Source organism: Chinchilla lanigera, unplaced genomic scaffold (assembly GCF_000276665.1).
Source record: "Chinchilla lanigera isolate Chin_1 unplaced genomic scaffold, ChiLan1.0 scaffold00085, whole genome shotgun sequence".
NCBI classification, from domain to species: Eukaryota; Metazoa; Chordata; class Mammalia; order Rodentia; family Chinchillidae; genus Chinchilla; species Chinchilla lanigera.
Window position 1 is genome coordinate 6,369,927 of NW_004955486.1, and position 25,094 is coordinate 6,395,020.

At 62.3% G+C, this 25,094-nt stretch overlaps 1 protein-coding gene across 9 annotated transcripts in view; it reads right to left on the reverse strand.

Annotated features, from left to right (window-relative positions):
* Positions 1–1,285: 1,285 nt before the first annotated feature.
* The window catches only part of Kcnab2 (potassium channel, voltage gated subfamily A regulatory beta subunit 2), a 71,677-nt gene continuing 47,868 nt past the window's right edge, over positions 1,286–25,094 (reverse strand). For 8 of the 9 annotated variants that reach the window (XM_013504276.1, XM_013504275.1, XM_005404122.2 and 5 more), the window contains 13 exons: positions 19,494–19,537; positions 18,633–18,670; positions 14,760–14,839; positions 12,333–12,377; positions 10,983–11,027; positions 10,397–10,440; positions 9,543–9,629; positions 6,087–6,172; positions 4,465–4,585; positions 4,253–4,347; positions 3,571–3,691; positions 3,065–3,153; positions 1,286–1,971 (listed from right to left, as the gene is read on the reverse strand). In XM_013504276.1, the coding sequence (XP_013359730.1) occupies positions 1,882–1,971; positions 3,065–3,153; positions 3,571–3,691; positions 4,253–4,347; positions 4,465–4,585; positions 6,087–6,172; positions 9,543–9,629; positions 10,397–10,440; positions 10,983–11,027; positions 12,333–12,377; positions 14,760–14,839; positions 18,633–18,670; positions 19,494–19,537 (985 nt within the window). In that variant the 3' untranslated portion in view covers positions 1,286–1,881. Of the gene's footprint in view, positions 1,972–3,064; positions 3,154–3,570; positions 3,692–4,252; positions 4,348–4,464; positions 4,586–6,086; positions 6,173–8,893; positions 8,939–9,542; positions 9,630–10,396; positions 10,441–10,982; positions 11,028–12,332; positions 12,378–14,759; positions 14,840–18,632; positions 18,671–19,493; positions 19,538–25,094 lie in introns of all 9 variants that reach the window. The other variant, XM_005404118.2, reaches the window with a different exon arrangement.

Genomic DNA, 25,094 nt, shown 5'->3' on the forward strand with positions numbered 1-25,094 from the left:
GGTGGCTATGGAAGGAACAGCACCCCCAGGAGCCAGAGGCTGCCTGGGCCTGGATGCCATGCACGTGGGCCTTGCTGCGGTCCTCCCGGGGTCTCCCTTTCTTGGGCAAACGGCCAGCAGGGTTTCAGCTTTCCCTTGAGTGGCCCCTGGGAGGCAGCACTGGGCACGCCGCGTCCTCCTCCCCGCAGTGGGAGGTGGGTGACCTGGCCCTGCGTACTGCGGGAACCCCACAGGCCCTGTCCCCGGACAGCCACCTCCAGTCCTCACACAGAGGGGAGTGGCTGCAGCCTGGTGGCCTCTGCCTGGAAGGCCCTGCCCCTCCGCACACCCTTGGGTGCCTTCTGATGGAAACTCTCGGCAGGGCTGGGTGGACAAGCACCCAGTGCCTGGGGCAGTGTGAGGGTTCTGGACTCCAGGGCCCGGAGCAGAGGCGCTGGAGAGTGGGGGCAGCCAGGCTCCGGCTCCTCTGTCCCTTGCTCAGCTCCTCTGCCTGTGTTTCTGTGGCTTCCTCCCAGCCACTGTCCCGGCCTGCACCCAGCCCGCACCCAGCCTGCACCCGATAGCAGGCCCTGGATGGGCACCTGCACAGGAGGGCATGGGCTGGACAGCACAACGGGAAGAGGCTCGGGTTCTCCCTGGGTCAGGGGGCGCAGCTGGGGTGGGGGCGGGTTCTGCACAGCCCTGGCCCCACGCAGCTTGAAGGCTGGGTCCCCTTAGGACTGCGTCCAGGCAGCACGTGCCCCAGAGCCCTAGGTCTCCTGGCTGTGTCCCTCTCTCCAGCCCCTGCTGCTAAGGGTCTGGGGCTCTGCTGCGGGTCCTTCCCTCTCTCCAGCCTGCTCGAGGCCGTGCTGGGGCTGCATGGAAGGGAATGACCAGCCCTGGCCCTCTCTCTGGGGAGAGGGTCCCTGGGTTCTTCTCCTACATGTGGGGGCTGCACCCAGAGCCCCTGCACCTGCAGCGTGGAGACCCCAGGGACCCTGCCCTGGGAAGGGCTGAACAGGTCCCCTTGCAGAAGCCAAGCCCGTCGCCCTGGCCGGGGCAGAGGTGTTAGAGGAGGGTCTCTGCCAACCTAGAGGAGCATAGCCTCGTGCACGGGGCCTGAACTGTGCCACCTGCCCCCAGTGTGGTCTGCAGCCGCAATCCAGGCTGCAGTGCTTGGCGTTGGGCCGTCTGGGTCAGGACAGAGGGGCCTGAGCCCTGGGGCCCTTCCTGAGTGCCCGGCCTCCTGGCCGGAGGCACCTTGATTGTGTACAGGACTGAACACAACAGGACAATTAGACAGAAATCAGATGCCCAGATTTTTGTGGGTCCCCAGCCACAGAGCCAATCCCCCTGGGGTCTCTGCCCCTGCCAGCAAGGGTAGGTGTGGGGGCCAAGGGCCAGCTGGACAGCCGAGGCCCCGCCGAGGCCCAGCGGACACAGGGCCGGACTGGGGTGGACAGGGTGGCAGGAGGGGCCTGGGCTTGGGCCCGGCACAGTGCGCCTGGAGCAGGTGGGGAGCGGGGGACAGGAGAAGACCCCAGTGGGGGTGTGGCAGGGGAGAGGCCCGCCCTGCCTGCCCTGAGGACCCAGCCAGGTCTCGGCCTGGCCTTGGCTTTGGGAGTCTCCATGAAAGGCTGGGTACGAACTCGGTTTCTCCCGGAGGAGGAGCAAGGCTACGGGTGGGCACGGGACCGACGCCGTCCCCGGGCACAGGCCCCACAGCGTCTGGCGAAGCAGCAGGCGGCGTCTGACAGAGACTCAGAGGTCACGGCCGATGGTGTCTGGGCGTGGCGGGTTCTCCTGGATGCAAACCCACTCTGCACGTGGCGTGGAAACAGCGTAAGCAGCGAACAGACGAGGAGGGGGCCGGAAAGTGTCCTGGTGGGTGGCGGGGCCGACTTAGGATCTGTAGTCCTTTTTGCTGTAGGGTTTATTGCCCAGAATGCTGTCGATCTCGTGGATGATGGACGAGGACAGTTTTGGAAGGACCTGTGTGCAAGGACAGGGCTGGTCAGACTCTCGCCCTCCGTCTGTGGGCCTTCTCAGAGGCGGCCACACTTCCGGCACCCTGTGCCGCCCCGCTGTGCCGCTCACATCTGGGCTGTGTGCGCTGCTTGTGCGCTGCCGAAGTCCGGGTCAGGGTGCCTGCTTCCAGCTCCAGCCGCTCTGGAGCCTTCCGGACACAGGGAGGCAGTGGTGCAGCACCCACAGGCCTGCCTTCCCGGCCCCCGACTGCTCTCCCAGCTGTCCTACCTCGGGTGACATCATGCCATCACGTCAGCCTTCCAGGTGACAAAAACCTTGGTGGCTCCGACCGCTCTGGATCCAATCATGGCTGCCATCTGTGGTCCCTGGGGACGCAGCCCATCCCTCCAGGGTCTGCCCCAGTCTCCGCTTCCCCGAGTGCCCACCAAGCTCCTCTCCAAAGCCCGGTTGGTGTGTGCCCCTGCTCTGGCCACGCCTCCCAGGGCTCCCACTTCTGCATCCTCGGAGGTGCCTGGCTCAGGCCCACAGCCTCCTGGCCCTTCTGTGGCTGCACCTGCGGCCCAGAAAGTTCTCTGTGCTGGAGACTTTGCTCAAAAGCCGCTGTTTCCACCAGCCCACCTGACAGCCCCCGAACCCTGGGACCTCAGCGCCACTGGTGCCCCTGCTTGGGTCTGTCCCGGTCCCTTCTGACACCAGCACAATCCTTTTTCTCTCTCTCTCTCCCTCCCTCCTTCTTTCCTTCTTTCTCTCCCTTTTTAGGGATTGAACCCAGGGCCTTCACCCTGAGCTACCTCCTCAGCCCTTTTCATGTTTTATTTTGAGTCAAGGTCTCCTTCAGTCACTGAGCTGCCCAAGCTGAGCTTGAACTTTCACACTGCCTGCTTCAGCCTCCCAGAGTGCCAGCACTGCAGACACGCGCCACTATGTTCATCTAAATCTCCTGATCCCTTGCACTGTTTCCGCGGGCTCCTGCTAGAAAGGAGCTTCCCAGGAGCAGGGTGTCCTGTGCTTCCTGGAGGTGGGCGGGATGGCACCTGGTGGCCGTGCTGCCCCGAGGGCCAGCTGGGACTGCGTCCTGTGGGGGGCCCTGGCTCACCTGTATTGCCCCGATGTTCTCCATGAGCTGCTCTGCATTGGAAGCACCCAGGAGCACGGAGCTGACACCCTCGTTCCTCAGGCACCAGGCTGGGGACAGTGAGACAGAGGTGAGGGACGCACGCCCGCTGCAGGCCCTCTGACCCTGAGGGCGTCCCAGATGTGCAGCAGTGCCAGGTGGGGCTTTGCTTAGGGGGTGGCTCAGGGGCACTGGGGAGGCCCTGGCCTAGCTCTCCCTGTGGGGAGGTGACCCGAGGGCTCCCCACGACCCATGGCTGGCAGAGGGAGGGTGACCCAGGCTCTCAGGGACCCCGCCACCCTTCCAGGGATGTGGATCCTAATCCTGCCCTTGGAACCATTTCCTGTGGCCACCTGGGGGTGCCGCCAGGAAACCCAGGAAGGTTCTCAGCTCCATTCCCTGTAGCCAGCGGGGAACACTGCAGCCTAGGCTCTCAGGGAGCTCCGCCACGTCCCCTGGACACGGCCTGTCCCTGTGCTCAGCGTTACCGATGGCCAGCTGCGGGAGGGAGCAGCCCAGGCGCTCGGCGACGGCCTGCAGCTCCTTCAGCTTCGCTTGCTGGCGCCGGCCCTCCTCGCTCAGGATCTTGTCCTTCAGCCACTGATAGCCCTGGGAAGGGGACAGCTCTGGTGAGGGGCATCACCCGCATCTCTGCATGAACACGGCCTCCTCCCCTGCCCTGGCCGCACTGTGGGACTCAGACTCAGGCAGGTGGGAGACCGGACAGTCTAAGGCCTGCAGGGCCCGGGCCGTGGGAGGGGACAGGACCGACCTTCTCTCCCCACTGTCCTGGGGCACCGGCTCTCCTAGCGGCCCCCAGGACTGCGGCTGGAGAGACGCACAGGGACCCTGGGCTCCACAGGCCTTTGTCCGCTGTCTCTTGTCCCCCGGTGGGGATGACCCCTACTGCCTGTGGCCCCAGAGGTCTCAGTGACAGTGGAGTGGGGAACAATGGGGAGAGGGACCCCAGATGTCGTCAGTGGATCCAGCCCCCACGGCAGATGTTGAGCCTGACGGGGGTAATGGCCTCCTTGCCTGGGGCCCATGCCCTGGAGTGGGCGGCCCCTCCTGCGATGGGTGCAGGGAGGCCCCGCCCAGCCAGCGCCAGGCCAAGAGGCCTGCCCCGAGGTCTCAGTCCCAAGTGCCCTCCAGCCCTGGCCGCTCTCTCACCTTCAGGGAGGCCCTGGAGTAGGCCGGGATGCCACTGTCGTACTTCCCGGACACGATGCCACAGGCCAGCGGGGACCAGGTCATGGCGCCTACGCCTGAGGGAGAGAGGCCCGGCCGGGTCAGGGGGACCTGGGGGCGGGGTGGGGCAGGGCAGGTGGGGTGGGACGGGCAGGGCCAGAGCCTGGGTTTCGGGGTTCGGACAAGGTGCCCACCGATCTTGTGGAACAGCTCAGGCAGCTGCACCTCCACCTTCTCGCGCTGGAACATGTGGTACTCTGCCTGCTCGCAGATGGGCGGGATCAGGTTGAACTGCCGGGCCACCGAGTAGGCCTCCTGCGGGTGCAGAGGGCCCAGGAGGCCCCATGTCAGCGGGCAGCAAGGAGAGAACATGGCTGCCCTGTCACCCCCACCCCCACTGTGAGCTGGGAGGGCCCATGGGACCCCAAAGCTGGAGGCTATGGGAGAAAGCACAGCGCCACAGCTGCCTGGGCTTCTGGCACCTGCTGGGTGTTGGGCCAGGGCTGCAGCCGCCTGCCTCAGTTTCCCCATCTGTCCTGAGGGTCCCACGGGCCAAGGGTGTTTGTGCCCTTACAAAAGTGGCACTCAGAGCCTGCCAGCTGCACTGTGATTTTTTACCGGGATCTCTGCAGCCCTGGGCCTGGGACAACAGCACTGGCAGTGAAGTCCCGTGGGAGGGTCAGTAGCTGCCCCAGCCCACTTGCAGGCCTGGGTGAGAGGGTCCAGCTTTACAGCTCTCCCACCACCCCACCCAGGGCGTGAGCCCAGGCAGATGCCCCCACACAGACCCAGGAAGCCACCTCTGCCACCTGAGAGGTCCTCAGCTCTGTTGAGACCCAGCTCCCTCCTCTGTAAAATGGAGCGATGATACCAGCACCCTGAGCCCAGGACCGATGTGGGAAACGCCAAATGCGGTGCTCACTGATGCCCCGACTTCAAAGCCCATTGATACCAGGGGCTCCTGAAGTTGGGTTTAGTTGGACATGAAACCCTGTGGGGCTCCTTCCATGGAGCAGGAACGTGGGGCTTGCTGGAGCAATGCTGGGTGCTGGGGGATGTGGGGGGCCCAGCATGGGCAGGGTTAAGGCCAGAAGTGGGGTCACAGGCTGGGGGCACCAGCCTCGAACAAGACCTCCACCTTCACTCTGCATGGGTGGTAGTGGCCTCTCCCCTCCGAGCCTCTGAGCAGAGGGCTCCCTGACGCCCCTCCTGGAGCCCCGAAATGCCAAGAACTGCCTGCTGTTCCCCGCCTCTGCCCTGAGCCCCCGAGGGCTGTCGTCAGGGGAGCTGATGATCAGTGGGATGCTTCCCTGAAAACTCCCTGGACCGCGGGGGCACCGCTGAGGTCCTGAGAGCTGGGTCATGTTCTCAGGCAGCCAGGCTGAGCCGCATGGCCAGGGCATCAGTCTCAGCTTGTGCTGTGTAACCTGAACCATGTGACTTCACCTCTGCGTGCTTCAGTTTCCACATGTGAGAAACAGCAGCACTTGTCCACGGGGCGTGGTGAAGACTAGAAGGGAGACCACCCCCAAACAGTGCCCAGAATGTCGCTCCCAAGGGCTGCCTGGCCTGAGCGCTGTGGAGGGCTTCCCAGTGTTCAGAGAAGCCTCCGAGTGGTGGTGAGGGTGGGGCGGCTCCCAGGCATGGTCTGCAGGTGGGTGGACGGCCACCTGTCCAGCGCCACGCAATGCTGGGGCTCCAGCTGAGCCCCTTGTCTGCAAGGTGCACCCTCCCGTCCCCGTGCTATCACCTCTAGATCCCCCCACAGCTCGGGGCAGGGAGCCCCGCCGCTGGGCCCCATGCTGTGTCACCGTACCATGATCTCCATGGAGCTCCAGCGCGACGTGCCCCAGTACATAGCCATCCCCTGGTTGATGACGTGGGTCATGGCCCGCACCGTCTCTGTCATGAGAGAGAAGGGGGTGACATGGGCGGGGGCAGCAGGGCTCAGGCCCAGCCTGGGGACTTTCTGCAGATGCAGGCAGGACGCTGGGAGGAGGGAGGGCTGCAGAGACGTCTTGCAAGCAGTGTACTTCCTGGCTTTGAAGCTGGGGGTGTGTGTGTGGGGGCCCAGGAGGAAAGAGAAAAGGGAACCACGATCCAAGCAGTTGGTCTTGAAAACAATTTCCCCAGCTAGTCATAAGCCGTACGGGACCTCTGAGAAATGGGTTGTGATGTCTCGACGGCAGATTAGAGGCACGAAAGCTGTGACTATGGACTCTAGCACGGGGGGCTGGAGTCTGGAGAGGAACTGGGGGCCGCAGTCACTCAGGAAGGAGCAGAGCGGTGCTCACATGGACGGCACGGGAGGAAGCAGCTTGCCTGTCTCTGGGGAGTGTTCTGCATCCTCCCTGGACTGTGAAGTGCAGAAGGAAGGATGGGTCCACAGGCAGGGCTGGGAGCCTGTGAGATCCCAGGGTGGGGCCCCAGAACTGGGTCCTCTTGGGCTAGGACAGCCAGGCGCAGGCAGACAGCCTGGCTTGGATCACGCCCCAGGCTCCGAGGCCAGTGTCTCCCCAGTGTGAGGGCCCAGTGGGGCGATGGCGGATTCCTGGGAGGAGCGGGCAGGGACATGGGGACCACTGAGGCTCAGCATCCTAAGGAGTGAGTGGCTGAGAGCCAAGAAGAGGCCCCCAAGCTGCCAGTACAACGGGTTCTTCCTAGTGCTCGAAGTTTGTAAGAAAAGTCTGCAGCCCCAGGCCTCCCTGGGCTGTGGGCTCATGGGGTGCTGTGGTTTCAGTTTCCAAATTTCAAGCGAGCCTTGGTGTTGTGGGGCGCGGGCTGCCTCTGGGGTCTCCGCAGGTCCCATACAGTGCTTGCAAGGCCGCTGCCCAGGCAGCATGGGGAAAGTGCAAGGACAAGTGTTTATCACCCTGGAGGGTCCCCGTCTGTCCTCATCTGCCACCAGGCAGGGAAGCCCCGGTCCCCAGCAGTGGTTGGGGACAGACAGGAGGGCAGACAGGCAGGCGGGCAGGAGCAGGCCAGCATGGCGGTGACAGCTCAGACTCGGAACGGCGCCGGGCCCGCGGGTGCCTCCCCTGGCAGGAGGACATTGGTGCTGGCTTCTGCGCCGCCCTGTCTTGTGGTTTTGCTTCCTGCCATCCTAGGTCCCTCAGCCCCTCTTTGGTTGAGGTCTGTTCTGCTGGGACCCTGGGCATCCTAACGGCTGGCACTAAAATGCTGGGGCTTCTGGGGTGGTGGCCCTAGCAGGGTGATCTAAGACCCCAGGAAAACCACACCTCAGCTCCCACCCCTGCAGGCCCAGCCCTGCCCTCTCCTCCCTTCTGAGGTCAGGGACTGGGGTCCCTGGGGGGTCCCAGATGGGGGGATGTGGGAGGGGAGTCTGGACCTCCCAGGACCCTCCTGGGTCACCTGCTTTAATGCCACCCTGCTAGGCATGAAAGGAGGACAAGGCCTGGTCCGAGAGGCTCATGAGGATCTGGAGGGGCCAGGGGACCTCGCCATGGAGCCGGCTCCGGGCTCGGCTGTCCTTGTTAGGCTTTTTAGAAACTCTGGGCAGCTGTGACCACGCAGCGTGACTCCCTGATTCCTGCGAGCCGAGCCTGAGGTCGCATGCCAGCGAGAGGAAGCCCAGGGACCCCAACAACAGCCCGGCTCCCCCGCCCGCCTTCTTATGCTCTCCTGTCACCGAGAGTCCGACCCCGAAGCCGCAGACGCCCTGCCCTGCGCCGCTGCCCGTGCGGTGAAGGGGCGGGGCACCAGCGTCTGGGGGAGGAGCCGGCGGGAGGCCGGCTGTCCTGAGAGGCGGGGGTCGGGCAGAGGCCCCCGGCAGGGAGCGCCCTGCGAGGGCACAGGCTGTGCATCTGTCAAGATGACGCCAGGGGCTCCAGAAACAGGGACATTCAAGGACAGCTGCCCTTCACCTCCATGTTTACTGCTGTTGGGCATAGCAGGGGTACCACTTTCTCTAGCTGGTGCCCAGGCCCAGGGCAACTCTGCTGCATCACAAATAATACATGGCGGGGTCAGGTGGCAGCGCCAGGTGGCAGGCAGGAGCCTTTCGTGGAGCGCCGCCCAGCTCCCAGGAGACCCAGGCCTGGCCTCGAGGTGAACTGGAGGGGAGCGCAGGGGCCAAGGTGCGAACACGGCCTTGCCCACGCAGGGCACAGGATGGCCACGGAGCCCAGTGCTCACGAGGAGCCAGGGTGTGGTGGGTGGGGCAGGGCGGGGCGGCTGAGCACCCGAGTCCCCAGGAGCAAGGGGCAGGGCTCCTGGGCGCGGCTGGTGTGGGGTCCCTGATGGGGTCACCCCTTGTGGGACCTGCTCTTCTCCCGTCCTCCCCACTGCACGAGCCAAGGTCAGGTGTCCAGGTGGGGGCTGCAGCCGTGACAGGGGGCCGGCTGCCCGGGCACCGCGGGTCCCAGCCGTGCAGGCGCGGGGACATGCACAGGGGCGGGGTGAGATGACAGCGTGGCTGGGGCGAGGGCTCCACACGGCTTTGCTTTTCCTTCCCTCGCGAGATGGCCTCATAGGGTTCCCCCCACCCTTACGCATTTTATGGAGAAGTTTGTCATCGGGGACAGAGTCGTGTACACAAAAACACTGTCTCATAAAATGCAGCTCGGACACAGAAGTCAGCAGCCGGCTGAGGGTACTGTGTACCTTCTATGATGAATGTCCTTGACTTGGAGGAACTAAATGGGTCCCCTGGTGATAAAAGAAAGATTTAAAGAGACCAGAGTTTATAGCTGTGGGAACACGGGAGGCGTGGGATGACACAGCGCAGGGGCGGGTCGAACAAATCACTGTGCAGAATGCTTGTTGTGTTAAAAAGAAAAGATCACACATATATATCTATCACACGTGTGTGATAGATTTTATAAAATGGAGAAAAAGCAACTCAAATACAACTTAATTTTCCAAGCCCCTGAAGCAGCAAAGCATAAATGAGAGGATGGCGTAGCAGGAAATTGGGGAGACAGGAGGGCGCAGGAGCTGAGAGAGGAAATAAATGCCAAAGAAACCAAAAGCGCCGTGGGCCCAGATCGAAAGGGACGCAGCAGTTGTGCCCGTCACCTTACTGCCTCTTTGTCACCTACACAATGCCAGCTCTGGAGAGGAGGGACATTCGCAAGGTTCTGACACAGCCAGGTGTGGGCCAGGCACGAACAGGGTACGGGGCCGGGACCCGGCCTGGAGGTGCCAGGGAAGGCCGCCCTCCCCCGCCCGCAGGACAGGGCCTCCTGTGGCCTGGGTGTCCATGCTGGCCACCTCTGGTGCGTGGGGCAGACCCTCTTCCGGGAGCACCTACCTTCCATGGGCGTGTTGGGGTCGGGGCGGTTGGCGAACACCACGTCCACATAGTCCAACTGCAGCCGCTCCAGCGAGGCCTTCAGACCTGGGAGGACCGGGAGGATGTCATGGCTGCCCACGCATCCTCACCAGCACTTCTGGGCCCTCTCCGTGCCTGGCTTGAGGGACGGGGGATGGAAGAGGGGAGACTCTGCCTCCTGAAGCTTCAGATGGGGCGGGCAGAGGTTGTGAAGACCTGCCAGGGAAGCAGGGCACATTCCACAGGGAGTGGGGTCCTGCCGTCCAGGGGCGTGAGGGGGGCCCCAGGCTGCACGTCCTCTGGGCGGCTCCTGGCCTCTAGTGACTCGTGTTGATCAGGCAGGGGAGAGCATAGTATCTGCTGTCCGTCTCGTTTGCACAAGTCACCAACCAGCAAGTGGCCGCTGAGCCCGCAGCCTCTAGGGCACGGAGGCCGCCAGACGCAAGTTCTAACGCAGAGAGTGCATTATGGTACCTTGATGGAAATCAAGGCCGCAGGTGCGAAGGCGGGAAGGGTGCAGCTAACCCATGTCCGCGCCGCCCTCGCTCTGTGCGGTGCTGCGGGCTGAGCCCTGGGCGGTGGTGTGCGGTGGATGGGGCAGGGGCAGGCACTGGGGAGGGCTGAGCAATCACGGTGGCAGGAGCCCCAGTGCCACCCCATTCCACGAGCGTCCTCTGGGCCCACCTGGGGTGGGGGCAGAGGGTCAGAGCCGAGCTCCAGGTATCCCAGGCTGGGCCCTCTGTGGGTATCTGGGTGTGGCTGGGACCCTGGGCTTCTGTGGTCTCCCTCTCCGGGAGGCCGCCGTGGGACCCCGAGACCACCGCCTTCCTCACCTTCTATGATGTGCTTCCTGGAGAGGCCCCGCTCCGTCTCGGCCCTGAAAAACAGGCCGACAGCATGTGTGATGTTTCTGGCCATTTGGGGAAATGTTTAGGATGCAATGTTAGGCCCAAACGGTTGGTCAGCAAATGCGACGCGTGGCCTGGTTCCAGAGGCCTGCGCTGTCCGCCAGCAGCCTGGGGACAAGGTCAGGGGGCCGTAGGGGCCGGGGCTTTGGTTTTCAATGTTACTCTTCTGTTTGGCTTGGATTTTCTTAAATTTAAGGATGAACCCTAGCCTAGCTCTAACTCCTATGAGGAGGGGGTCACCCGCCCCTGGTAGAGTCAGACACCAGAGGTGGGGAGGCCTAGAGCAGCTGAGGTGCTTTGGATAACTCACAGATTTTCTGTTTTCTAGAATTTTTATGATGTTACCTTCGTAAGAAGAAAAAAAAACCCCATGTAAGTGAAAATAACAACTAAACAAGGTTTGAACATGGGACAAGCTTGGCCGAAGCTGCTTTGCTTACTGGAGAACTCCCCTCCACCCCGCGCTGCCTCCAGGGTCTCCCCAGGCCCCGGTGTCACACGCGGCACCTACTTTCCGCCCCAGAAGATCTTGGTGGTGATTACAAGGCTGGACCGTCTGTGGGAGAGAAGAGAGGCAGAGAGTTACTGGGCCCGGCCCCAGCTCCCCTCACCCCTGCCACGCTGGCCACACAGCCTGGCATGACACGGGCATCTCATCGTCAGATGCCTGCTCTTTGCCAAGCCTGGTGTCCCGGCCCCCACTGAGCAGCTGGTATGGGGTATCCCCCAAGCCAGAACCGTGGTCGGGTGGCAGGGGCCAGATGGCAGGGGTGAGCATGAGCAGAGCTTGGTGGGCGATGGCGGCCCCGCTGCCTCCTCTGCTGGGAACATGGGGCTGTGGGGATTTGGTCAGGGTGGAGAGAGAGTGGTGGTAGAGACCCCCTCCCCAGGGGGGAGGTGACCCTTGGGGGGTGACAGTGACCCCCCAGGCTCTTCTCAGTGGCTGCTGAGGCTGGAAGCTCTTCAGAGCCATTCGGAGGATGCCTAACGTGTACCTCCCATGTGCCCACTGAAGACCAGCCATGGCACCTGCTAATCCGTGCAGCTGCCTTGAGTTCCCGAGGGGGTATTTATCTGGGATCAGTTAGAGCAGGGGGTGAGAGGAGGGTGTCGGGACCCCTGCGGGCTGGGCTGCATGACCCACACGGAGTGGTGGAGTGGCTGGCAGGAGGGCGAGGGGACCCAATTGTAACTGCTTCTGACGTGGGCCAGCCTGACGGGAGGGCGGGGCGCTGCCTGAGAAGGACCTCAGCACCTGCCCCGAGGTTCCCAGGCTCCATCAGCCCGAAGGACACAGCGTGGCTGGGGCGGGCCGGGAAAGCGGGGCCTCCGGGGGGCCAGGACGGTGACTGAGACTCAAGCGGAGGGCTGCGCTAGGGCGTGGCAACACAGTGGCTTGCGCATAACCACCCCAGCACAGCTGCTTCTGCCTCTCGAACTGTACCCCCTGGCGACCGGGCGAAGGCGGGGCCCTGGCCTGGGCGCCTCGCAGGGCGGCCCCCATGGTGTGAACTCGCTCCCCTGGAGGAGCAGGGGCTGCTTTCAGGACCTCCTGGCCCTGGTGAGACTGCTCCAGGGGCTGACGCGGCCGCCCCCAGGGTGCTCTGTTGTTAAACAGGCAGGAACAACCCTGAATGCTCATTCTCCCCATGTCCTGTAACCCAAGCTGAGGCTCACCCTGGCAGCCCGGCCTTCCCATCTGGAACCCCAGAGCATGTCTGACTCCCCAGTGCCGCCTCCCGCTCCAGCCTTCTCCGTGAGTGGGCATGTGTGTGTGTGTGTGTGTGTGTGTGTGTGTATGTGTGCGTGTGCACGCGCGCACCAGCCCTGGGGACGGACGGCAGAGAGAAGCAGTAATTACCTCCATCCCTTCTTCTTAATGATGTTTCCTAAGACCACTTCAGCCCTGCAAAAGCAAGAGAGACATGGGGATTTCATCACGGTTTAACGGGCAAATCAAAGCCAGCACCACCGTGCCAGCCCACCCCTGGCTCCTCTCTGGAGCCCTGGGGTGCTGCAGAGCCAGGCTGGCATTCCAGAGGGAAGTGAGGCCTGGGGCTGCCCGAGTGGCCCAAAGAGCACTGCGATTTCCCACAGCGGCAGCTATGGGCCTATGCTCCGGCTCCGGCGGGGAAGGAAGGAACTGCCCCGCTCAGCAAGGCCAGTGTCCCCTTTCCCAGGCTGCTGGAAATGCGTGGAGGAAAATGCCTGGCCACGTCACATGGGTGAAATTTGTAGCAAGTGTATTTCTCAGAGGTAAATTATACATCAGGTGCATCCTGCTTCCTGAGCAGTGGCTGGGTTTCCAGGAGAGGCTGTGCACGCGTGTGCACACATGTGTGTGTATGCACACGCGTGTGTGTTGGCATGCATCCTTCTGGCTTCTTGCTCTTGAACAACAGAGAGATGCCATGCCAGCCTCTGTCGGTTCTGCTTAGCATTGCTCCGTGTGCTGCGCCAAATTCGGGCCAGCTGGGGTCATGAGCGGGCTGCTCCAGCCTCCCCTGGTACAGCAGTGCTGGATTAACTTTGAAGAACTTTCTGCTTGTAGCAAAATGTTTCTGAGCAAAAACAACAGACGGAGAATGATCCATACCCTGTGCTACATTCCAATTATAAAAGCGCCTGAGTCATCCGCTCAGAAATAATGGGCTCTAATTTGCAAGCTGTTTAGCATACATTCTGAATGCTCCTCATGTATGGTCAGGACGCACAGAAAATTCGCTCAGCCCTGGGCCTCTCTTCCTACTATTCCTCGGTTCCTGATTTGTCGGACAAAGGATCAGCAGAGGAGGAAGATGGCCGAGGGGCCACGGGAGCCGCAGCATGTGGGGTAACCAAACCCTGCTGCTTGCAGCTGTCTGGGGGTGCAGGGCAACCCTGCGCCTCTCTGGAGGCACCCAGAGGAGTGTCAGAGTGGGAAGCAAGAAGTGTGCGTGGCCACCCTGGTCAGCAGGAGGGGTAGCTCTGCCCGCCACTTGCCGGGGTTGTCCCCGGCCCAGAGCAGCACCTCCCAGCCCGTGCCCAGGATGCGGTGCTTGGCTTCCCAGGGAGGGCATGAGCAGCTGGTTCAAATCTGGGCGGGATGGAGGAGGAGCCTGGGCGGTAGAGGAGTAGAAGGCCGGGGACTCCAGGAGCTGTGGATTGGAAGCTGCTTTCTGAGACCTCAGCTTCTAGCGCGGGGCTCCGGGAGGCCTAGAGGCTACCTGGCAGCCAGCACGCTTGCCCTGGCACGCTAGCCCCAGAAGTGCAGCTAAACAGGGTGGAGGCAGAGACGGAGCGGAGTGCAGAAATGGAGCCTGCTGGGCCCAGGCACTGGGGCTGGCCATGTGGAGCTGGAGGAAGCTGGATGGGGCTGCCCTCCATGTGCCCTCAGGGGCAGCACGAGCCAGGCAGGAGTGGGGCCAGGGAGGAGGCTTGGCGGGGTGCCTCTGGGCCGGGCATCTGCCCTGGCTTCTCTGCGGCTGACCCTTCGGCCTAGCCCATCTGTCGGCCTGGAGAGCGCTGCACTTGGGTGGGAAGCTGCGGGCAGTCTGGAGCGGCTGGGAGGAGACTGCGGCTTAGAGACAGAAGGGCTGCTGCTGAGGGCCGGGGGGAGTTTGGGGGTCCTGGCTGTCAGCTGCCCAGGCCATGGGTCGGCATGAGGCCCTGTTGCAGGCAGCAGGTAACGAGTGACCCCGTGAGGCAGGTGGTGGCCCAAGGGCCACGGAGCACAGGGGGCAGAGAAGAGACAGCCAGCAGGTGAGCTCAAAAACAAAGCTGACTTTTGGAGACACGACCAGGAGAGTGGATGATTTGATGACAGCCAGTCTTTAAAATCAGAGCCAACACTGAAGAGGGCTGAGCGTTTACATAACTGAGTGGGAAAGTTCACCGCCAAGACGGGGAGCGCTTCCTACAGCGGCGGGCCCAGCGCCTCCTCCCTCCCGCTCCAGTCCTGCTCCCCTAATTGCACATCATTAAGACGTGAGAATATCAGGCGTGGGGTGGACTGCAGGTCACCGGCGTAGAGAGGGCCCAGGACAACGGCTTCCCCGGGGCTCTGGCCAGACACAGCGTCTTTGCCACGAGAAGGACTGTGGTCACCCTGGTGCTTGGGCACATGGGGAGTTTAGCAAGCGACCAGTGTCCAGATGTTCTGTGACTCCGGCCCCCTGAAAGTTCCTCCCGGGGCCGTTTCAAGTTTGGAAAAGAAGCCAGAGTGGAAGGCACGCTGGAGAGGGCGCGCGGCGGGCACCGGAGCCCTGACCCCTCCCAGTGCCGCCTTTCCTGCGGTAAAGACACGCACTTGCCGGCCGCGTAGACCTCCGCGGTATCGAAGAGGTTGATGCCGTTGTCGTAGGCCAAGGTCATTAGCTGCTCTGCCATCTGAAATGAGAGAACCAGACTCGCTCGGCCTAGGGCGACTCCAGGCAACAAGTCCTTCAAGGGCCAGGTGTGGAGGTGCAGACCTGTCGTCCCAGCACTCTGCGAGGCTGAGGCAGGAAGATAAGAAATTCAGTGCCAGCCTGGGCATTGAAATTCAACGCCAGCCTGGGGGGTGCAGCGCAGTGCGAACTCTCTGGGTACAATCCCAGTACCGCAAGAAACAAAAACAAAAGCAAAAGGCATCAACCATCCAAGAGGAACAAAGAAGGGCAAATGGATGAAGAAAGGGCCTGTGGACTGAATTTTTCCAGAGCAGGGACCGCATGTGCTGGGTTGGACAGTGTCCCTCCAATACGTACCTATGCCCAGAGCAGCGCAATGTGAACTTCTGCGGAAACAGGGTCCTTGTAAAAGCGACTAGTTAGGGTGAGGTGATGCTGCTCCAGGGTGGGCCCCACATCCAGTGTGGCTGAGACTTCCAGGAAGAGAAGTCGGACACGGAAAGGCCAAGTGATGATGGCTCTGAGATCCGAGGGGCGTGGCTACAGGCCAAGGCCAGGACAGCCAGCAGCCACTGGAAGCCGGGCACGGCCAGGGGCAGCATGCCCTCAGCTGCTGCAAGGACCAGGGCTCTGCGCACACCCAGATCTCGGCCTCTGGCCTCCAGAACTATGGGAGAACATGTCCCAAGCCACCCAAGAGGAGGCACTTTGCTACGGTAGGCCCAGGACATTAATGCAGCTGCCCTGCGTAGATTTTGCAGGATGAATGACATTTCTTCCAGCCCCGTCCACCCTCTCCAGCAAGCGTGTGAGAACCTCACTGTCCTCTTCTGCAGAGGAGGAACGGGAATCCCTGGCTACCTGGTGGCCATGTGGTCATGGCTGGTGCCACACACTCTGGGGCCTCAGCGAGGCAGGATGGACACGTGGCCTCCATGGTCCACATGCTTCGAAGCAGCTCCTACTCCTTCGGCTGCTAGATGCCCGAGCTTGTGCCAAGCAAAGGGGCAGCAGCACTGGGAACAGGGACCTGGGGACCTGCCTGCAACTGACACCCCCAAGATGCAGTAACGGAAGGCGCCCCAAACTCTGCTGCCCCTCCAGTGGGTGCTCCTGTCCCTCTCACTGTCCTGCTTCCCCAGAGGGGACTCTGAGGGCCGGACCCCCTCCACCAGGAGCCCAGGGCGGGGTGAACTGTTCCTGATTGCCCCCAACTGCTGTGGGACAGAACTTCTGCCTACACAGAGCCTGCAGCCCTGGCACCAGGCCGGTGGCAGTGAGGAGGGGTGGGTGGGCACCAGTGCAGATGCCTGGGGGTGACGCTCAAGGGCACTGCTACAGAGTAAAGCTGTGCCTGACACTGCTGCCCCGGGAAGGTGAGCCTGGTGATACCCGATCCCCTGATTTTTCAGGGGATCCAGGATGTTTTGGGGGAGGGGTAAAACCTCCTGGTTCTCAAATGTGGACCCGGAGCCCAGATCATTTCGTGGGCTGTGCAGATGGAGCCTGCGTGGGCAGTGGCGGGGGCTGGGGGTGGAAGCCCAGGGTGCCCAGGGCTGCTTTGCTGTCTCCTCCTATGCTGCAGCTCAGGTGACCCAGGGCCGCTGCTCCCCCCAGGGCTGCGGCTGCTCCCTGCACCTTCTCCATTAGACAGGAGAGAGGTTTTCCCCGCCTCTCCACGCCTTGGCCCTGGCCTCCAGACAGGCTGGGCTCACCTGACGTCTGCGGACGCGTCCTGCATCTGGACTGAGCCAGGCGGGAGGGCGCCCTATGCTGTCCTGTGACTAGGGAACAACGCGGTCTTGTAAATTGACCGCGAATCTGACTGCCCCCCAACACTGCGCCTGCTCTGGCCAGGACACCAGCGCCCCTCCGCTGCTTCTGCAGTGGCTTCCCAGACTCTGCTTCTTCCTTGTCCCTTGCAGCCTCGCTAGGACCAGCAGCATCTGCCTGCATCAGAAACGCAGAGTCCACGCTGGCGTGACGGTGCACGCCTGTCATCCCTGCTACTTTGGAAGCTGAGGCAGGAGGATCTCAAATTCTAGGTCTGCCTGGGCAACTTAGAAAGGAGTGGTGGAGCACCTCTGGTTTCAGTACTACCAAAAAAACAAAAACCAAAGACAAACAAACAAAAAACCCTGCAGAGTCTGGCTGGGACTGGTGGCAAACTCCTGCAATCCTAGCTACTTGGGAGGGCCCGAGGCCTCTTGCCCCGTGGGCTGCAGACCCTGGGAAGGGAGGGGAGCAGAGCTGGCAGCGGCTGGCGGTGCTTGCCTCAGGGCTCCGTGTGGAGCTGTGGCAAATTCTGGAAACAGCGGTGAATGTGCTACCACCACCCAGCTGCACCCCCGTGACTGGTTCACACAGCAGCTTCCGCGTTTCCTGCATTTCATGAAAATTCACTGAATCCATCCTGCAGGCCAGGGTGGCCCTTGCTACCTGCTGTCTGACCCAGCAGCCCCTGCCTGAAGAATGAAGACTGCAGCCTCCTTCTGCCAGTTGGCAGGCTGCCAGGGCCCTCGCCCCCGACGCCGGGTTCTGCCTCTGACGCTGACTGTAGGGCTTGACACAATTTCAGGCCCTGGCTCTGTCATCTGCCAGGTCCTCTGTCTTCCCAGCCCGGCCCCCTAGACATGGCCTCCAGTGTCCTCATCCATGTCCCGTGTCCCTGAGGGAGACGCGGCTGGCCGGAGCTGGCATCCACCAGTGCTCTGGTGCCACCCGGCTGCCGGTGCGAAGTCACTGAGTGTGGCTAGCGCTGTCTGCAGAACTCCCCCTTCCACGGCTTAGGGACCACTTCCGGAGGCCGAGCCCGGCCGACTTCCTCCAAGTGAGCCGCCAGGTACCATGGCTTTGATCTCTCCGGCTCGGCACCAATCCGGAGGGCCCAGGAGAGCCCTTAGCCTTAGAAGCTCCTGTCTTCACCCTGAGATGCCCCACAGCCAGCAACTTGGCAAACAGTCCCACGACTAGGCACTGCCACAAACTTAAAGGTGAACAGAAGCGCAGCCTGTGTGCATCTAGATTTTGCTGGGAGCAAAGCTTTCCCTTCGCATATGGAGCAAGCACAGCTAACGAGGTCTCAAATCAAGGCACTTGGTAATTTTTAAATGCAACCCTTCCGACAGGAAGTGGGGCAGAGGTGACACCCACGTAGGGAGCAGATGCCCGGAGCTGAGGAGCGCATGTTCTTGGTCCCGAACAGAAGTGCACCCCGTCTGGGAGTGCATGCCTCTCCTTCTGGGGAGCTGAGACGCTCGCACACTGGGGACAGCACTTTCTTGGTGTCACCCCCGCCCCCCCATTGTGAGATACGCCCCAGCAGACACATTTGATTTCAACGCATGCGATTAATGGCAGTCACGGAAGCGGACAATGAGGAGCGCGGTGAACGCCGACCTCCCGAGAGTCTGCAGCCTGCGGGCAGTGGGGAAGCTGCATGAAAAATGACCGCCACAGACTCATGTGCACATCTGCGTCCGGCTTTGTGACTGGGGAGCCGTGCACCCCGCAGCTCTCTGCTAACCAGGGGGTGGGCGGCAGGCACCCTGAGCTCCTGGGGCTCAGGGATTGTGGAGGGCCCCGGCACCCAGCCACTAGGGGTGGTGCCCGTGTGGGCTCTCCCTCGGGCCCGGCTCCTCCTCACCCTCCTGCTGTCCTTCGGCGCTGGCACCCTCAGCAGCACAGAGGGAGGCTGCCATGGTGGCGCCCGCAGGTACCCGCTCACTGCTTCTCCCAGGGGCCCTGGCCATGGCCTGCTGGGCACTCGGGTGGAGGGAGCCCTGTCTTACCTCGTCGGTGATCTGGCCTCCGAAGGTCACCCATGTTCCTGGAAGGAGACACAAAAGCTCAAGTTAGACCACTGCCAGGGGCCGACTCTGCCCTGTGGTGCTCAGGCCTCAGGCTCCAGGGGCCCCTGGGGTGAGTGTGTTCTCTGTATGCGGGGACTCTGGACTTGCAGAGCAAGTCTCCAAATGGAGGCACCAGCCTTGAAAGGCCTGTGGTGTACGCCTGTAATCCCAGCACTCTGGGAGGCTGAGGCAGGAGGATGGCAAGTTCGAGCCTCACCCAAGCAACTTAGCAATTTATCAAGACTCTGTCTGAAAATAAAAAAAATAAAAAAAAAGGTCTGGGGACGTAGTTCACAGTGAAGGTTCTGGGTTCCATTCCCAGTACTGAAAAGAAAAACAAAGAAGAAATGCACTTTGCTGAAGCAGCTCCTGTCCCATCCAGGGTCACGATGTCCCACCCTGCTGCGGGAGGGGACACGGCGGCCTCCCCAACAGTAGGCACGGCCGTTGCTCCTGTGGTGGGGGAGGGACGGGGCGCCAGGCAGGACAGCGAGTCACCATGCGCACGGTGGGGAGGAGGACAGAGCTCGCTCGCCTCTGGCCTGGGGAAGGAGGGCTACACTGGATGGGAAGGAATCTCCCAAGCGTGCCTGGGCCAGGAGCTGCCCAGCTGCCGAGCGCGGGGTGGGCTGTGTGTGCCAAGGGCCCGGGGGCTGCTCCCTCTTTCCCCGTGCCTGCCTCCTGGTTGCCATAGCAACGGAGTCCCTCTGGTCCTGGGCTCTGGGTGTCACTCCCACCAGTGGGGGTGGGGACAGCCCTGCCGGGGCCCCCCTTCCTCGGCACGAGGGTCCCCACACTCACCGAGCCCCAGGCAGGAGACCCGCAGGCCGGACTTGCCAAGGTTCCTGGAAAACAAACACAGCCTGAGCCCCAGCGCCCGGGCCCGGGCACAGCGCCACCAGCCGGCCCTGCGCTACGGTCGGTCGGTGCCAGCCCTGCCCGCACCCGCCACGGTCGCTGCGTGTTCTGAGGCCACGAGGCAGCCGTAGAGAGGCCTCTCCTCTGAAAGTCCTCTAGGGTCACGCTTGTGACACGGTGGCCACCATTCTCTCTCAGGACAGGGCAAGGGGCCACAGGCCAGGCCGGGTCACTGTCTCACCCTGGGGCTGGCGGCCGAGGAAGGGTGTCGCTATCCTACGGCTGCTCCAGCTCGCACCCCAAGCCAGGCCCAGCAGCGCACACCCTAGCCAGGCACCGCCCGGCTGTGTCCTGGTGGTGGCCATCTGCTGGGGACTGGGGACTGGCAGTCTGTCTAGTGCCAGGACAGATGGCACAGGCGGGAGCCTACGGCGGCCCTCAGGCACCAGCTCAGCCTTCTCCCTGTACAGAGTCCAACAACAGCCGGGTGTGGTGGCGCATGCCTCTCATCCCAGCACTCGGGAAGCTGAGGCAGGAGGATGGTTGTGAATTTGAGGCCAGCCCAGGCTACGTAAGTTCAAGGCCAGCGTGCACTATATAGCAAGACCCTGTCTCAGAAAAAGAGAAACCAGCAAAGGACAAATCACTTCTGTGACTGCGTTGAAAGGGAAATGAAGTGGGTTATGAAGGTGCATGCCCGTAATTTCAGCGCTCTGGAAGGCTGAGGCAGGAAGGTTACAAGTTTGGGTCCAACATGGGTAACTTTAGTGACTTACTGAGACTGTGTCTCTAAACAACAAATAAGAAAGGGCTGGGGATGTAGTTCAGAGTGAAGGTTCTGGGTTCAATCCCCAGTAAACTGCAAAACAGAGAAAGAGAGAAAGAAAGGAAAACTTTTTACTGCTTACACACCACCGACCTCCCCTAACAGTCCCTCGGCACTGAGTGTCGCAGAGCAACAGGTGGAGAGGAAGGCGCCACCGTGCCTCCTGCAGAGCCAGGCCTACTGGGCAGCTTGTGCCACCTCCTCTGTGCTGGCCAGGAAGCAGCGCTGGCTGCGTTGCAAGGCACGCTTTGGGGCCGGCAGCCTGAGACGTTCCCTTTTATCAGCCGTGTGTCCCAAAATGCCAGGATACACTGTGAGCTGGGGAGGACGGCGCAGCGTCCGCGATGGACGGTGAGGACATGACAGAGGCCGAGCCCACCTGCTCAGGGGCTGAAGAGCGGGCACCCGCTGCCCTGCAAGGTGGGGACCTGCGGCCAGCGCTGCTGCTGTCCCTACCTCTGAGCGCTCCCGGGTTGGCATGAAATGAACCCGCTTCCCTGAGAGGGCTCTGAGCCCCTGTGCCTGGCTGGGGGCCCCAGGGCTGGGTTCTTTGATGGCCTCTCTCCCACCGCCCACAGGGATAATCTAACAGAACTAGGGCACAGCACGATGCCAGCTACTCATCTCCGCTGGCTGCCCCATGGAAGTGATGGTATTAGTTCTGCCATCCGCTGCCAGGCCCGGGAGAAGGGATGGGAAGGGACAGGGCACCTCCAGGCCGGGCGCTTTATCCATGTGGCAGCTTGGCGGGACTGAGCAGACTGCAGCGACTGGCTGTGCTGGACAGGGGATGCTGCCACGCGACCACTCAAAACTCTCCAGGTGCGAGAACTGTTTCCTACACGTTTCTTTCCGCTAATTAAAGCGGGACGGCGATAAGATAGGCGGTCAAAATCGCGACACTTGAATGCTGCTGGTGTTCATCGGTGCACCTGTGTCTCTCCCAGGATGGGGGAAGCGGCCAGCGCGGGCTCAGAGCCAGGAGCTGAGCCAGGGGAAAGCGCTAATGCCCAACCTCCAGCCATGGGACGCCTGCTCCCCTGAACCCTGCGGGAAGGTCAGAGCTGGGAGGCGCCAGGAAATGATAGATCCTTTTAAACAGAGCTCATGGCTTGTAGCCATCTGAACAGAGGACACAAATGTGATGGGAAGGAAAGGCACCACCCCCCCATGAGCTGGCCGGGGAGCGAGGGGGACAGGTGTTTTCCCGCAAGGGCACTGTCACGTGCACACGCTGGGAGATGGTAACTGTTAACTGTTTCTAGGTTTGCTCTGCTGCAGACGCCAGGTCAGGCCTGGGCCTCAGTCCAGCAGCAGTGGGGAATCTGGGATGATGCTGGTATAACTCGGGGCAGGGGGCCCAGGCCGCAGGTCAGCCCTGGGGATAAGATGCTGGCTCTTCTGTTGTTCCTGGGGCTTGGCTTCCCTTCCACCCCCCGTGCCTGCTCTGGGTACTCTTGGGCCCTTTGACAAGAGCATGGACCAAGGCCAGGTGTAGTGGCACACATCTGTAATACCAGCACCCAGGAGGCTGAGGCAGGAGAATCGAGAGTTCAGGGCCAGCCTGGACGACAAGGTGAGTTCAAGGCCAGCCTGAACTCCACGGTGGAACCTTGTCTCAGAAGGAAAAAAAAAACGGTGTGGACCAAGTGTCTGCTGCCTCTAGCTCCCTGCGGCTTCCTGGGGAGGGGGTGGGTGTTGGGGTCAGGGCCGCCCTTGGTTGCTGCAGCCCCATGTGCCCTGGCTGTGGCCCTGGGGTGGGGTGGGGGGCACCTTGGGGTGGGAAGAGAGAGGGCCTGGCCAGGGCTGGAGGAGCTAGGTTTGGGCTCCCACTCCCGTTTCAGCTGCTCAGACCACGCATCCTCCTCCAGGGCTCAAAGCCACCTTGCTCACCAATGTCCCCAAGACGAGCTCACCAGGCCCTGCTGTGTGGGAGCCCCCTGGAGAAGACTGGGTCCGGCAGCCAGGCAGTGCGGGCTGGGTTTGAACCCAGGTCCCCAGAGTGCAGACCCTTCACTGCCCTCCCTGCCTCCCGCGTGTACGTGTGTGTGTGTGGTCACCCATGCACGGGAACACACACGTGCTCGCACATACACAGGCACAAATGTGCACATATGTACACACGGTCCCCTTGCACACCCTGGCTCTTGGAGACCGCTCTTTAAGGAGCCTTAGAGGGGACCACATTAAAGCCAGACTTCCTGTTTACGCAGGGCCTTATAGTGCAGCCTCAGGCTAATCCCTCTGATGGTCCTCAGCTTGACGCAAAAGACACAGCAAGTACTGAATATCCGAACTAAAAAGTATACATTCATTCAATTTTTGACCCTGCCCCTTGACAAAAGATACAAACCCCAGAGCTTCTAAAATAGAGAATTCTACCCTGGGCTGTCCCCGCTGAGCCTAGGGCACGGGAACTTATGTCTTTCAGCCGAGGGACTCCCTTGGGAGCAGCAAACTTCCCAGGGCCAGGGAAGGCAGTGACGTGCAGATGCAGGACCCCAGCTCACCCAGTGGTCATGCAAGGGGTGTCAGGCTCAGGGACACGGTCCCTTCCCATTTGGTCATCTTTCCGTGTTGGTTCTGGGGAGGCGTGAGCTGCCCACCTCTGCTCTCAGGGAACCCTCGTGCTTCTGGAGTTGGCACCAGTATCAGTTGCAAACCCAGGCCTTTCTCTTCTGATATGACCAGACCATCTGTGCCACAACTGTTTTGGGATCCAGGAGTCCGGGACCCTACTTCCTTTCCAGTCTGTGTAGCCTCAAATGGCACAGACCTTTTTGTTCCTCCTGGAGCACCTCTTTGGGGCATGAAGGCCCTGGGGCTCAGGATCTTCCGTGGGGTGAGGAGGGCTAGAGCCCAGCGGCTGCCCTCGCCCTATCCCGGCCCCTTCCTGCCAAGCTGGGACCCTCCTGTTCCGGGAGCACACATGAACAAGGCCAGGTGGGCAACGGGACACAAGCAGGGGAGGCAGGCCCGCCCCAGACGCTTGGCGCTCCTTCACACCACTCACAGGACCGGAGAAGAGACAGAAACAAGCCAGCCTGGGCACCACCATGGAAAACTCAGGGCATTCCCTGGTTGCCCTGTGCCAGTCAGAACCCTTGCTGGAGGAACTCAGGTCTGCCGGGAGGGACATTTCCTTCTGTTGCATGGTTCAGCCGCCTGCCCCTGACCATGGCACTCATGATTGTCACTGCGGCCTCTGCAGAGACCGAGACCACCTGAGGGGCACTTCTGGGGCCTGTGGCCAGCGCCTGGGGTCCTTGGAACGATCAGGCAGCACAGAATTTAACATGGGGGAGGCTTGGCTCCTGGAAACAAGGGCTCCCCAAAGGAAACAAAGGCAGGGGGAAGGAAGGGGGGCGGTTCGCATGGCTTCCCTCCACAGCTGTGAAGACCTGGGGTTCTCGGGAGCCTGCACTGGGCTTCCCAGACCCACGGAGGGCTCAGCCAGAACCAGCGGCCCGGACGGTTCCGCCCGCTTCCCAGCACCCTACCCCGCGCAGCCGCTGCCCCCGTACCTATATTTCATCCCGGCCTGCTGCACGCTGGCATCGCTGCTGCTTGGGACGCTCTGCCCCGAGAGCTGCCCCAGGCTCCGGGCCACCATGGCCACTGTGCGGAAGCGGCCACGGGTACCCGGGCTGGGGCTGCTGGCCGCCGGCCGGCCCAGCCGCTCCTCAGGGCCCCGGGCCTTGAGGCTGTGCTCCGAGCACACGAAGGACACCTGCATGTCTTGGCTGCCCTGGAGGCCCCTTCTCCCAGAAGGCAAAGACGTGGCCAGGTGCCCTTTCAGGAGCAAGGATTTCTGAAGACGACGATGGAGAAAACGCCCATGCAGTTGCCCTCCCAGTGCAGGGCATCAAATTTCCAGACGCAGCTAGAAAAGACCTCATCCAGGAGGAGTCCAGGATCGGGGGCGGGGGTCACTTCCCATTGTCGGTCTCCTCTGCCAGGCCTTCTCTGTCCCCACTCAGCCCTGGCTCTGGCGGCTTAAGTTCCCAGCAGCCTCCGACAGCGCTGGACAGGGCAGGGCTGTGAGCGCCTCCAAGCTGATGAGCAACTGCGGTCCTCGGCAGGAGGAGGAGGCTCCTCTGTGCGCGTCCTCCCCGAGCCCGAGCTGAGGCCGGGAGGTGGCGCGGGGCCTGTGTCTAGCTGGGAGGTCGCGGGGAGCAGCTGCTTCTCCAGCTTCCCGAGCCTCTCACACGGGGCTCCTGCCGAGGCAGGGAGGTGGCCGGCGGCGCAGGCAGCCGCTGGAGATTCATTATTAATGACGCAGGATGCAGAGCCGCCTGCCCGTTGTCCCCTGAGGCTGCCTGAGGCGGGGTGGGAGAGGCCGGATCTGGCAGAGCCTCCTCTGGGAGCAGGCCCCAGCTCTGCTGGGCACAGGGAGAAGACAAGGCAACGGAGCTGTGGGGAGGAGCCCACCCTGGCTTGAAGACAGAGACAGGGTCCGCCAAGGAAAGAAACACCGGAGTCTAAGGGACAAAGGGACAGAGAAGTCCCACCCGTGGAAGAGGACTCCGCAGAATCAGTAAGTGCCCCTGCACGCGCGGAGAGCGAGTGAGTGAGTGAGTGAACAACCTTCACACCCGCCCTCAGCGTCAGCGGGGCTGGCTGGGTGGGCTCTGGCCGCCTCTGGCTCTGGGTCCCTCCGGCCCTGCCAGGAGGGGCTGAGAAAGGGCGGGGCTCAGTGACCACAGCAGGAGCCTGGC